This window comes from Eleutherodactylus coqui, chromosome 3 (genome assembly GCF_035609145.1).
Source record: "Eleutherodactylus coqui strain aEleCoq1 chromosome 3, aEleCoq1.hap1, whole genome shotgun sequence".
In the NCBI taxonomy this organism is placed as follows: domain Eukaryota; kingdom Metazoa; phylum Chordata; class Amphibia; order Anura; family Eleutherodactylidae; genus Eleutherodactylus; species Eleutherodactylus coqui.
The window spans coordinates 297,410,564-297,425,494 of NC_089839.1; the positions used below are offsets into that span (position 1 = coordinate 297,410,564).

Below are 14,931 nucleotides of genomic sequence, written 5' to 3' on the forward strand. Positions count from 1 at the left end.
TGAGAGGGGAGAACAAATGCAAGACTTTTTTTTTTCTTTAACTTAAAAGCACTTTCAAACTACCATTAAAGCGGCTTCCTGGTTCAGCCATTAATTAGAGGTGTCTTACTGAAATGCTGAAGACAATGTAAAATGTAACAGTTTCATAGACCATCCAGATAGAGATCAGGCAGGTTTCATAGAAGGAAAACATACATTTGGCAAGATTTATGCTTAATTATTAATGGGAGTAATTGTAGTAAAGGGTGGCGGCACATCCAAATGGACAAATGTGTCAAGTGGGAGACCACAAGGCTCTGTCCTAGGCCCAGTGTTGTTCAACATTTTTTTTAAATGATTTGGAGGAGGGAATTGATGGGAAACTGATCAAATTTGCCAATGACACAAAGCTAGGAGGGATAGCTAACACTAGGGAAGAGAGGGAGATTATTCAAAAAGATCTACAAAAGCTTGAACAGAGGGGGGGGGGGGGACTAACAGAATGGTATTTAACAAGGAGAAATGCAATGTCCTACATCTGGGCAAGAAAAATGAAGAAAGCACATACAAAAAGGGAGGAATTGAGCTGAGCAGCACATATGAAGACTTGGGTATAATAATAGATCATAGACTGAACATGAGTCAACAATATGATGCAGCAGCAAAAAGGCAAATACAATTCTGGGATGTATTAAGAAAAGCATAGAGTCTAGATCACGTGAGGTCATTATCCCCCTTTTACTCTTCCTTCGTCAGACTTAAATCGTGTCCTATGAGGAACGGTTAAAGGATCTGGGAATGTTTAGCTTGCAAAAAAGAAGGCTGTGAGGAGACTTAATAGCCGTCTACAAATATCTGAAGGGCTGTCAAAGTGCAGAGGGATCAGCCCTATTCTCATCTGCACAAGGAAAGACTAGAAGCAATGGGATGAAACTGAAAGGGAAGAGACACAGATTAGATATTAGACAGTGAGGGGGATCAGCGAGTGGAACAGGTTGCCATGGGAGGTGGCGAGTTCTCCTTCAATGGAAGTCTTCAAACAAAGGCTGGACAGACATCTGTCTGGGATTATTTAGTGAATCCTGCACTGAGCAGGGGGTTGGACCCGATGACCCTGGAGGTCCCTTCCAACTCTACCATTCTAAGATTCAGTCACACAGCATTTATGTTGCTATGTTGCTTTAGGTAACATTTAGGTGCACTCTGCCTACATTATGGAGTGAATTTTGGATTACATTGCAACACTTAAACTGATCCGGAGTTAAATCTTGTATTATACTCCAGAGCTGCACTCACTATTCTGCTGGTGGAGTCCCTGTGTACATATATTACTTATCCTGTACTGACCCTGAGTTACATCCTGTATTATACTCCAGAGCTGCACTCACTATTCTGCTGGTGGACTCACTGTGTACATACATTCCTGTACCGAGCTGCACTCACTATTCTGCTGGTGGACTCACTGTGTACATACATTCCTGTACTGAGCTGCACTCACTATTCTGCTGGTGGACTCACTGTGTACATACATTCCTGTACTGAGCTGCACTCACTATTCTGCTGGTGGACTCACTGTGTACATACATTACTTATCCTGTACTGCTCCTGAGTTACATCCTGTATTATACTCCAGAGCTGCATTCAAAATTCTGCTGCTATTAGAAACTTCCTTACAGGTTTAGCTCAGTTCCTACTATGCAGTTAGATAATAAGCTTTTACAACATTGGATTATTGTGAGTGCCTGATGCCAATACAGTGGTGCCTTGGGTTAAGAGTTTAATTCGTACTGTGACGGAGCTCTTTACCCAAAACACTCGTAAGGCAAATCAATTTTCCCAATTAAAATGAATGAAAAAGCTATTAAATCTGTTCAGGATCACGAAGCTCTCCTACTGATTTCAATGGGTATGGCGTTGCCCCATTGAAAACAATAGGACGCCGGCACCCCCCACAGTGATTTTTTGTGGAAGGGCTTTAAATTTAAGTCCTTCCTTGAAAATCATTCCTAGCTGTAGTAAAAAAAATGTATAATAATTTACACACACACACACACACACACACACACACACACACACACATATATATATATATATACATACATACATACATACACATAAATATACACACACTCACTGCTGGGGCTCAGGCGGTCTAGCCGCGGCTTGTTCTTCCTGCACTGCTCTGAAGCTTTTCAGCAGGCGGATATAAAAAATGAAGGGAGAACAAGCGGTGGCTAGACGCGCCTGAGCCCCAGCAGAAGCGGACAGGTGAGTATATATTTTTTACTACTACAGCTAGGGATGATTTTTCAGGGAAGGGCTTATATTTAAAGCCCTTCCCCGAAAAGGACTGCAGGGGTTGCCGGCAGCCCCATTGAAAGCAAGGTTGCCGGTGACCCCATTGAAAGCAAGGCTTGTATCCCAAGTTTCTGCTCTTAAATCAGAGCAAAAATTTGGGAGTGAGCCTCCTCTCAAGTTAAAAAGCTCTTAACCCAAGGTATCACTGTATTAAATTTGCTAGAATACAAGTCAACACAACAAGCTATGTATGGACAGTGAACAATAAAGGAAATGCAGCAATGTCAGCTCTGAAGCCTGCAGAGTTGTGAATGCAGAAATGGTTTAGAATGGAGTCGATAATTCAGAATCCGTATGAAATAATTAATGAAAATGCATTTACAAAGTTACTTAAGTCTGGACTCTGTATTCACTCGATATGCCATCAGTAGGTGCCAATATAGACACATTTTACATAGTACGTTAGGCTGAAAAAAGGCACATGTCCATCCAGTTCAGCCTGCCCCCCACCCCTCCCGCCCCTCCCGCCCCCCCACACACACACGTTGATTTTCTTCTCCCTTTTGCTTACCCTTTTTCCCATGAACCATTGCATGGCTTATAAGTCCCCCTGTGCCATCTTGGCAGTCTCCACAAGGAGAATCAGTATCCCTCCACATAAACTTTTCATCGGGTTTGATTCTGCCTAATTCTTTATTGCACAGGTGTTCAAATGTGATCATCATGGAACTCATGGTTTTCAGTAGGATATAGACTGTACAGTTTCCATCACTTTGTATCAGTCCATCTAGGATCTGCATTTTACAAGACCCCAAAATAATGCTACATCTCAATAAACTAATGTTTTTAACAACATGATTAAACAACTGATGTCTGACACAATGCAGTAGTAGTAGTGATCCAAGAGCAATTCAACACATACTGTACATGAAGGTCTTCCTGCCCCTGCAGATACATCATCTTTACAACAGGGGGCAATATTCTGATTGTCATTGCTGGTAGACAGCATATATTCAACTTCCTTACAGGTCAAGGGCTGATTAAACTTGAGGACTGACAAGTAATAGAGTTAGGATACTTAGGGGATCTTGGGCACCTGCTTAGGGCATTTGTCGAGTCTATCTTAAGAATACATTCCCTTTAAGGGCTGTGCCAGATGGCAGCTTTAGACACTAAGAAGTCACACTCATTGAGGATTTTTACAGCCCAAATTTGTGCAACTTAATGCAACCACGGTCAGGAGGGGTAAGCTCTATCCTTAGGAAGAGAACCTTGTAGGTTAGAAGAGACTTATAAGGCCATGCATGCTCCTCTGCGAAATGTATGCAAATTGGAAGAGGGAACAATGCCTCTACAGCGCCACCTATTAGATAGTAGCATTCTTGCAAGTCAATGTCTGCTGTAGATGCATTGTTTCATCTTTTCAGTTGCATATATTTCCCAGAGGAGCATGCATGGTCTTATAAGTCTCCTCACACCTTCTAGGTGCTTTGTCTAAGGAGCATCTTTACCCCTCCTGACCCACATTATAGGCATATCACCCAGCCAGCCAGTAACCTCCTGTACATGGATAAGGGGCAAAAACCAAGGAACAATCTGTCAGTACATATTTATCTTTTTCTACTGGAGAAGACTCTGGTTTTGGCTTATGTTACAAGGCCTGTTAATAGGAATACTACCTTCTAATAGGTGGCGCTGGGGAGACATTGTTGTATCTTCCTATTTGATTTAAGGGGAGTTCTCAGTTATTGATTTTATATAGTTTTGGGCTACCGGGGCCCAAAACCATATGAGATCAATATACTCACCATGTTGCGGTGGTATGGCATCTGACAAGTGATGTCCCATAAACCTGGCCCGAGGCCGGGTAATGTCACTAATGACCTCCCTGTCATGACGACTGCAGCCAGTAGGAGGCCAGAGGGTAAACAACCCGTGTGACTGCTGCGGCACTTGTAAACAGAAGACAAGAGCAGCGGTTGAGGGGAAGCAGCGTGCAGCAGTAAGTATGTACTTTGTTTTATTTTTTTTTTAAATACAGTATGCGCTCTCCCCCCCCCCCCCCCCTTGCCTCCTGCCACAAATGTTAGAGATACTCGGAAAACACCTTTAATACAACCACAACTGTGGTTGTACCACTATGCATGGGAACAATTATACTTTAGACACACACTAACAGAAGTAAAAAAAAAAATGGACCATGGAGATTTTGAGTTTCTGCCATTCACTTCTTGTGGAGTACAACTTAAAAGTGACCCCCTGGTGGACAAGAGTGGGAAGAGTTATATTAGCTCTTGCTGTCCTCTTCTCCATTCAGCTGCTGATCCACCTATACTTGGGTCAACTTTTTATACATCCAGGAATGTCCCAGCGGTCGTTGAATTACCTGATGCACAATGAACACTCTTGCTGCATCAGTAGTCTAAGACAATTCACATTGCTGTGATTGGCTAGTGATGTTCATGTGAACAGCGTCGGCCAATCAGGAAGCAGCATGCAGTATCTGATTGCCAATGCATTGTGTGCATCAAGCCGTGACAGGAGCACAGTGTCCATGTTGGAAGAATGAAGAAGAGCCGCAGGAACAGGGGGATCAGCAGCAGAACTAGGAAAAGAAGTGTGCAAAGTAATAAAACTCCCTCCCCCCCCCCCCCCAACCGCCCCCCCCCCCCTCTGGTCCCTGGACAAATTTTGTCCCAGGACTGAATGGTCGCTTTAACCACTTCAGGACCAGAGATTTTTTTTTTTTAGTTTAGTTTTTTTGTTCCCACCTTCCAAAAGTCATTGCTTTTTAATTTTTCCACTGACATGGCCTCATGAAGGATTGGTTTTTGTGGGATGAGTTGCATTTTTCAATGATACCATTTAGCCTGGGTTCCCACACAGCGGAATCCCGGTGGAAATTTCGATTGAGGAGAGCGCAGCCACAGCGGAGGAAGAAAAAGAATGCGCATGCTGCGGCCGGCTAATCCGCGCCAGGTGTTTAAAGGCTCCTAGACCAACACGGGACGAATGTTTGCCCGACACTCGTCCCATCTAAAAGGGCCTTAAATGACCATAGGGTAAATGCCATTTTTGAATTGCAGGTACAAAAAGACAAACCTGCAACAATGTAACATCTAATGAACTACAAGTGCCAAGATAAACAAGTAGAAACATTGTATCCTGATCGTTAACATTCCTGAACTCCGTCTTTACACGCTTGGTGCTGCCCCAGAGTACAGGAAAGTGATTTGTCATGTCACCTTTTATCTCCACACTCCGACTGGGAGAACAATTATTGTATCCTGGAAATGTTGCTATCTGACCGCATGCAATCCCCGGCATCAGCAGCATACAAGGTGCCAATGTGCCAACAGACAGAGCTGCCAGTTAATCACCACCTTATATATACAGTATACACAAAAAGTTAAGTGACTGTCAATATATTACTTCTTTCACACCAATATTGAATTACAGCCAGAGCAGCATTCATAGTACTGCTGACTTCAGGGCTGAAATTTCCCATCCGTTTTGCTGGAAGTAAACCGATGTGCAGGACAGAAGTTACATTTGCAGCATGCCAATTTATGCCATAGGTTTTCACTATGGATTTCAGCCCTTCAAATGAGGGGCGAGTTCCATGCAACATGTGGATGTTGAGATGGATTCTTTGCTGACTTTCCGCTCTGGACAGTATGACCTGCGTGGGCGTATCCGTAGGCCAGTGCGATATGGGCATGAGCACATTTATGCGCGCAGTTGTGCTACGTATTTGCACAATGGGTGCTGCGTATTTTCACACGCATGTACATGTTTTACTATACTTTTTGTGCACGCCAAAAAAACAAAAAACACAACCATTCATTGAAATGGGAAATGAAAAAAATTAGTTCAATATGTGCTATTTTGTTGCGCAAATGTGCGGAAGATAGAGAATGCTGTAAATTTTTTGCACAAATGAAATGCGCATTCAACATAAATGGGCTAAATCCGCATATTGAATTCCAACACAGAAATGAGCGTTTCTGTGTCAAATGGTGACAAGTGACATGACGGGGATAAATCAGTGTGTGGATTCGCATAAAAAATTTAAAAAAAATTGGCAAAAATTCTGCGGCGTGTACCCCTGTGATGACATCCCTTAGGGTACGCTCTAATCTGCAGCATTTTTTATGGGTAATATCTACTTTAAAAATCCACAGTGACTGCTGCAGTTTGTTGCGCATGTTTCTGCAGATTATCTGCGTATTCTCTGAATATTCTACAATTTAAAAAACGTTCTGCAGAAATCTTCTCTCCAAATTCGCAGCTGCTGTTGCACATTTGCTGTGGTTTTTGTTGCAGATTTCGGGGTCTCCATTGAAGTCTATGGCAGAAATCCGCAAGTTTTCTGCACAAAGCAGCTGCTATAATTGACTTGTTACAAAATTTTATTTCCGCACTGCCGATCAAATCTCAGCACTGATTTAATGCAGATTATTTTCATCCCCTTTATTGCTACTGTAAATGCTTCACAATGTGGAAAATCTGCATGGACACGCCACGGCAAATCCACCCCATGTAAACATGGCCTTAGGTTACCAGTACATGTAGCAATTCTCTGCCACAAAACACAGTTCCGCTGATTGTTGGCTGGTACCGGAACTTGCCATACTGGTTGATTTGACTCATCCATATGCCAGCTGACAGCAGAGCTCCACCTGCATTCTGCAGCAAAGAAGCACTGCATGTACCAACTCCCTTATACCCATGTCCATGGCCCCAACAAGGTGTGTGTGTGTGTGGGGGGGGGGGGGGGGGCTGCCAGAGCAAGAGGACCCAGGACCAGGCCAGGCAAGCAAAAATTACATGGACAATAGACTAATTTCTAAGCTTAGTAAGTTAGTGGTCTATGAACTTGGGAACTTGAGGAAACCTTACAATGAGTGGAGATTTTGTGGGATTTTTTTTAACCTGCAGGTGGGGATAAATGGTGTTGGGAATCTGGCAAACCTATCGCTGCGTCCGGCGTCACTCTAACAGCCCAAGACAGTCATGTGCTCATCCCTCCTTTTCTCTCCCATTGCAATATTAAAGGGGTTGTCTCGAGGAAGCAGTGAGATTTTTTTTTTGCCCAGTCCCCCTTATTAAGCATACATTACTAATCACCCATGTAAATGACTTTTCTAGCTGGTTTGTACTTACAGTTCCAGCGTTTCAGCAACTTATAAAAAGTTTCCCCAAGATGGAAGCCGGCTCTTTTCCCTTCGCTTGCTGTAGCCCGACGTGCACGCTCCCGAGACGCTACCAGCTGTGTCTCCCTGACAACCAGACGCCCCGCAGCCGCCGACCGGACCCCGGGATTGAACGCGGCCGACCAGTCACCCACCGCCAGGCAGCAGGTAACCGGCGCTAGGCCCCGGCTCCCCCGCGCTAGGCCCCGGCTCCCCCGCGCTAGGCCCCGGGGCCACAGCGGTAGGCCCCGGGGCCACAGCGGTAGGCCCCGGGGCCACAGCGGTAGGCTCCGGGGCCACAGCGGTAGGCTCCGGGGCCACAGCGGTAGGCTCCGGGGCCACAGCGGCAGTCCGTCACGCGTCACCCCCGTCAGTCCGTCACCCATCACCCATCACTTACCTGGGCGGCTGGGCTGGGCGGCTCGGGTGGGCGGCTCTGCTGGGCGGGTGGGCGGCTCGGCTGGGCGGCTCTGCACCTTCCTCTAAGAGAGGATGGTAGCAGAATGGCCGCTCCAGCGCCCTCCCGAGAAGATACAGCTCGTCTGCGCATGCGCAGAAGAGCTGTAGCGGCGGGCACACTGAAGCGGCTCGTGCTCAGAGCAGAAGACCGGACCGCGCAAGCGCGTCTAAAAAAGCAAGCCGCCAGCGAATATAGACGGAACCATGGCGACGAGGACGCTAGCAACGGAGCAGGTAAGTAAATAACGTCTGTATGGCTTATATTTAATGCACGATGTATATTACAAAGTGCATTAATATGGCCATACAGAAGTACTTAACCCCACTTGGTTTCGCGAGACAACCCCTTTAATTTTTGAATTTCCATTCAACAGTGAGAATCTAATAACACGCATGTGAAGTTTTATCTTACACTCCAGTGCCATAGACTAAGGCGCAATGCCCACAAACAGATTTTCGCTGCGGAATTCACAGTCAGACGCCCTCCGCGAATTCCGCAGCACTGTCCGTCCATAGATATGCTATGTTAAAAGATTCTTCTCTGCCCACCAGCAGAAATCAACTTCGATTTTCCGCTCATGGGGGAGAGTCGCAGCATGCTCTATTTGGTGCTGAAAAATCGCATGGATGGCTTCCATGGCAGTCACTAGAAGCCGTCTGTCCGGTAGCACTTCCGTAGTGAGCAATGCAGAAGTATCACGGGAATCTGCTTTATGCCCTACACTGGCTGATGCACTTGCGGGTGGATCCGGAGAGGTGAGTATGGATCTCTGGGGGTCACTACTGGGGCACTGAGTCTGATTCCGCTGTGAGATTTCGCACTTTGGGGAAAGCTGTAATAAGGAAGGGTTGTGAGAGGGGTAACTAGTTGAGTGGGAAGAAAATACGTACAGAGTGAAGAGGGCCCATGCTGAATTCTGGCAAGGGGGCCTGAAACACGTTGTGAGGTCCATGCCTAGGTCATGGACTATTGAAAGCTGAGGATAGTTTTCTTTACCTTGACTGGACAACCCCTGATGGCAAATTCTTGTTAACCAGTTTTTGAAATGCAGAAAAACCTGTAAATCAGATGCTATTTCTATTGAAATTACATACAAACAAAACAAACAAAAATTCTAATACCTTTTGACCTGGAAGTCCTCGATCTCCGATTAACCCCACTGGCCCAGGATCTCCCTACAACATGAGAAGAACAATGAACAGAATACAAATGGTATTAAAAAATTATATACAGTATATATTTGCATTGCTGCTTCAGTTCTACATGCATGTCTCATCTCTGCACAGTCTCCCCATCTTGCTGTTACCCTAATACTCCTTTCTGTGCCTCCCCATGGCAATTAAATTAGTGCACTAAAGAGTAGTAGTGCCCCATAAAGTAATAGTGCCACCTGCACCTCAGAAATATTGCTAAATTCGGCCATTCCTCACCATGGACACGCAAAGACACTCGTCGTCGCCCTCATCCACTCCCGACTCGACTACTGCAACTCTCTATTCATTGGCCTTCCCTGCACCAGACTCCCCCCTCTCCAAACCAAACCATTTTTATTGGTGCGCTTGGTCTATTAGTAGACACTGCCTGACATTTAACTTCTGTTCAGACGACTACAATAAAAAGGTCATATTTTTAGTATGTCCTTCTAAATTATTCAGGTCTCTCGAGAGTAGTCTATACTCTTCAGAGTCCCAAATAAGTCACCCCCAAGAACATGAAACCCTGACATTTTTATGTCCATATGAAAAATCCATCCTTGATCTTCACAGCTCCTTATGAGAATTAACCTCATCCCTATTCCTGCTTATAAACAGAAGGGGGAAGAGTCATCGAAGGTTCCCAATGAATATATGAAATGTATCCATAGACCGCCAAGCTCCTGATTAATGTGTCGATCATAGAAGCTGGCTATAAACCTTTAATGCGCTGGTACTTGACCCCCAGAGATTGTCCTGTATGTTCCCTGGGGTATCGGGTCTCTGTTTTTGCAGCTTCTGGATTCTAGTTTAGTTTTTATTATTCACCATCACAAGCTTAATTCCACCAATCACCTTGGATGGCACACCTCAGCAGGCAGATTGCTGATATACCTACGCATACATTTGAATGGGTCTCACTGTGTTGTCTGTCTGCCTGTGTAGCTATTGCTCACTCTTGGAGGAAAGAATCAGTCAGTATTGACCTCGTTAAAATCAAACTGTCCTGGATAATGGTCAATGAGACGTTGGTGGCCATTCTTACTAATCGTGAGGAACTTTCTGATAGAACCTGGGCATCCGGAAATAAATATTCCTTCACCATTCGGTTGTGGAACCCAACAGAGCAAGCTTAGATTCTCGTAGTAAATATGCGTTAGTTAATTAGTTCCTTTTCCACTCCTAGTTTAATTTGTAGTCATGTCCATTTGTTCTCATAACCTGGGGGGTGGGGCTATACTGTCCCCTCCCACTCCCTTCAGCTAATTAGCCCACCCATTCTCACTTCCTTACATCTGTCCTTTCTTTGTCCATCAAGTTTCTTATTGATTACTTCTTTTTTCGAACTAACCCTCCCCCTCCCCCTCCCCCCTTTTATTATATATAGGTCGCATTAGAGCAGATTTTTTTTTACACTCTGCAACTTATTTAACTCAATCTACTTGTTTAGTTTTGGTCCTGGTCATTACTTTATGACTTTATTAGTCACACAATTTTGTATGTTTGGATTTCAAGTTAACCAATAAAACGTATGTAAACAGAAATGTATCCATAGGCCCACATTCACCCAGCAGAGGCCAAGAGAGAGTCCAGTTTGTCTGTTATACGCCAGTATAACTCTTTGCCGTATGGAATAGTGCACTCTGCTGCACTATGCCATATAGTCATCCAGTAAAAAAAAAAAATGTATACCTTGAGGTACATTACTATTTACAATAGGAGGCTATAGGTAATGGATACAGCTTGTCAGGAAATTATCTTAACATTTGCCTCTGACCGAAACTGCAAAACACAATACAAACAGACCCTCACTAATTGGAATATAGCGATATGGATACAGTACCTTCGGGCCAGGTGGTGCTTGCCCTGGTGACGATCCTGGATCTCCTTTTGGACCCTGTTGGACAGATGAAAAGCTCTTAATAAATACAGTTCAAAGGTTTCTCTATTGTACAGTTCTTTTTTCCTTTATCTATAAAAGTATAGAAACAGATAATCCTCTCTCACATAAAATAGCTGCCGGATCTTCCTCTTCAAAGAATAACTTTTCTACCAAAGGAAAAAGAAGGTTTTTCTCGTCAGACACCTTTAGAAATATTTGCTCCCGTTCCATTGATCCTCGATACAACAATCCATCACTAATCCAGATTTACCATGGAGACCCAAACTATGCATGCACCAGGATATTCCAATAAAACCTAGGTCCTTACTACATAACAGGTCTCGAGTTCTGATAAAAAGTTGTATCCAGACTTACAGATGCAAGATGTGGAGCTCCTCTACGGCTCTACTGTTCTTAAAGCGCTATTCCCATCTCAGGCTCATAAAATTCAGATTAGTGCAGGTCTCAACTTATCTTGAATTTAGGCCCTCACCACTCCCAGCCAGTTGGGTAGGAATGGTTGAGAGGATGGAAACAGCCGAGTGTTCTACTGCTTCCATAACTCCAATACAAGTCCATGGGAGTTATATAAATAGCATAGCACTACAAGCTATACTGTTTTAACAACTTCCATTATGGGAGTTATGGAAACCGTGTAGCTCACCAAGCTTGGCCGCGTCCGTCATCCTGGCCACCTCGTAATCTGCAGTATTTCGATTTCAGCCAGGTTTAGCCGTGATGGAAATCCCCTTTAGGTCATTCACGATAGGACACTATGGTAATCCAAATCTGGTTCAACAAAACCACTGGGAATATGGGTGATACAGCTTTAACATGCAATGCCATAGACATCGGATATTTCACACTAGCATATTGTGTCTCCTCCATCCTCTGAGTAAAGTCAGCATAGTATGGGGACAGTTTCACTCTCCTATTATCAATATGGCACAATTGAAAGATGCAGCCGTAAATCACAGATGAGATGGGCAGCATGAGGCAGGGGAAGCACTTGCCTTTTGAATACCCCAGACTCATAACTATGTACCCAGGGTATTCTACGATCGCTTCTATACACAGAACACAATTGTATGTGGTATTTGGGGTAACACCGGTAGAAGAGGGGATCTATCCCCATGCTATGCTGCCTTTATTTGGTCTGGTCAGAATCCTCGGTATTCACTGTGGAGTCATTTATTTATATATTTATTTTTTTTAACACTAAGCGCTTGTTTTATGTAATGTGAAATTACAGATTTTTTTAAAAAATTTAAAAACTTTGCAGGTTTACAGGTCATTAAAAACAATAATCCTATAAAAATGAACGTCATTTTAGCATCTCAGATGTTCTCTTCAACTGTAAGATATGATTTTTTTTTTTTTTTTTTTTTTTTAACAGGTGACCCGTATTTTTGAGTGTTTTTTTGGATACCAATATGAATATATATAACATTCCTTGCATGCTTGTTTGGGTTTTGTGTCATCCTTCCGTTCACAGACTGCATGTCCCTGGTTTTCCTGCTTGTTGGCCCTTGCCGAGTTTCTTAAGCAGCTTCTGGATTTTGTTCGGCAAAGACTTATTGTTGACCTAACCAGTCTGGTCACTCTAGGATTGGTGTATCACGTTCTTATGCAATTGATAGAAATGTATTAGAAAGAAAATCAGGAATCCATTAAACCTTACGCCTTTCCATTGAGGACAAGACCTCTCATCTTGGGAGAAGGTACCTTGCGGAGTTCCTTTAGCAAGATTTCTCATAATAGAAGGAAAACCTTTACAGCAAGGAAAGGACCTCCTCTGTTGGGAAAAGACCTTGCGAAGGGTCTACTGCAAGACTGTTAAACGCCCTCTACACAAAGTAGATCCAATATAGTACGAGGCGGCCTTCCAAGACTCAGGTACTCTAGATCATTAGTTTCATAGCCAGGTCTAGATTACCTGAGAAATCTTTGAAAAGGTGGTTCCTAGGAAAAATCTATAACGCTCGCAAGTTTATTGAAAGCCATTTGTTTAGTTTGGAACCTTACCCAAACCGATTTCTCTCTTGCTTATTCTGTACTCTGCAATCATAAAACCACCATAAATACCAGACTATCTTATTGCTGGTTTAAACATAGCTCTGTTTAGGCTGAAGAGCAAGTTGTATGTATAATCATCCCAAATTACAAGCTACTATCTGAAATTAAAAGACATCTTAATGTTCCTCTGAGCACATCACATAGGCAGTCTATGGATGAGAGATGTGAAAGCTTCACACGTACAATAATAAACACCAAATGTCCAAAGGTACACGGACACTTGACCATCACACCTATATGACCATGCTGAACATCCCATTGCAGAACCATGGCCGTTGGTATAGATTTGGGTCCCGTTTTGCAATGAAACGACCCCCCGCTCTTCTGCGAAGGTTTTCCATAAGATTTTGGATGGATTTGTGTGAATTTGTGCCCATTCAGCCAAAATAGCATTTGTGCGTAGATAAATCTGAAGACTGAAAGGTAATGACCGAGCCGTCTGGATGAAAGTCCACTTGAACATCTACAGATAGAATGGCTGGCATGGTAGAATTGACTGTACTTTGACCCTATTCACATGAGGAGTTTAACGACAATTGATTTCTGTCCAAGTTACCAACTAACAGAACTCAGGCAGAACGCGAACCCCTAACAGTGAAAGCAGTCATTCAAATATGCAAGTTTTTTTCATGGACCATTGGTTCGTGTAAAAAAGAACTAAATTGCAGAATTTCCTATTTTGGTGCCCTTTTATGCACACAAATTGTCCATAAGTCAATGGGTGCATGAAAAAAATGTAACGCATTCGCATGGCGTCCGTGCTCAGTTTTTTCACGCACTCATTGATTTCAACAGGTTGCAACTTCAATTACACCAACTGGGCCATCTTCTATTTTTTTCCTTAATACACATGTTAACATATTCGAACATTCAAAAAAGCAAAAAACACAACAGAGATTCTGCACACTGGCGAGAGCAATATTGGGATGTGATTCACGTCCTGATATCGCTCTCACAAACCTTCAAAAAACACCTGGATGCAAGGCGTTTTTACAAGGAAACTGCCTCGCATCCCTGCGGGGGTTCCCTTTATCTCTGATGCAGCTGTCACAGCCGCGGCAGGAGATGTGTTCTCATATTGCTTTCAATCGGGCAGCAGCAGCGCTGGCCCCATTGAAAGCAATAACAGTAGATAGCGATCCCCTGCTGCAGGGGTTGTGAAACCCCTGGATGATGTCACATCCAGGAGTTTCACCTTGTTGTCAATGGGACCAGCAGCCCCAGCCTCATTGAAAACATAGGGAGATCTCCTGCCACTGCCGTGACAGCTGCAGCAGGGGATTCCTTCATCCCTACGTAGAGTCCTCTCATCAGTGAACACCCTGCTGCTGTCACAGTGCTCAGTAATGAAGGGGACTCACCGCAGGGGTGAAGGAATTCCCTACTGCTGCGGTCACAGCAGTGGCAGGAGATTGCAATAATCTCCCTATATTTTCAATAGGGACGGCTGTCACAGCTGCAGCAGGGGAATCGCGATCATATCCCATTGCTTTCAAGGGGTCAAGCGCTGCTGCTGCCGGCCCCATTGGAAACCATGGGCAAGATCGCAAAAGACAGGAGATGGTGCGATTTTGTTTTCACGTTGCACATGTGTAGGAAGCCATTGGCTTCATATTTTCGCGATTTCGCACAGACTCGCAGCACTGGGACATTGTGCGATTTCATGGCCAGTGTGAAGGCACCCAGAGACCGATCTAAAACACACATACACTTGCAGTGAAAGCTGTCAACTTGCAAATAAGGGAGATGGAATAAATCCTCCACAGTGCCACCTATTGAAAGGCAGCATTCCTTCAAGTCAAAGTCAGACTTTTTATACAAGCCTTGTTACAATGACCGGGCATTAAA

General features: G+C 44.0%; 1 protein-coding gene across 1 annotated transcript in view; it reads right to left on the reverse strand.

The window, feature by feature from the left end:
• Nucleotides 1–14,931, reverse strand: part of COL24A1 (collagen type XXIV alpha 1 chain) — a 276,971-nt gene that overhangs the window by 175,916 nt on the left and 86,124 nt on the right. Inside the window, exons 6-7 of the mRNA XM_066597768.1 lie at nt 10,969–11,022; nt 9,054–9,107 (exon numbers count right to left, since the gene is read on the reverse strand). Coding sequence (XP_066453865.1) covers nt 9,054–9,107; nt 10,969–11,022 — 108 coding nt within the window. The remainder of the gene's footprint in view (nt 1–9,053; nt 9,108–10,968; nt 11,023–14,931) is intronic.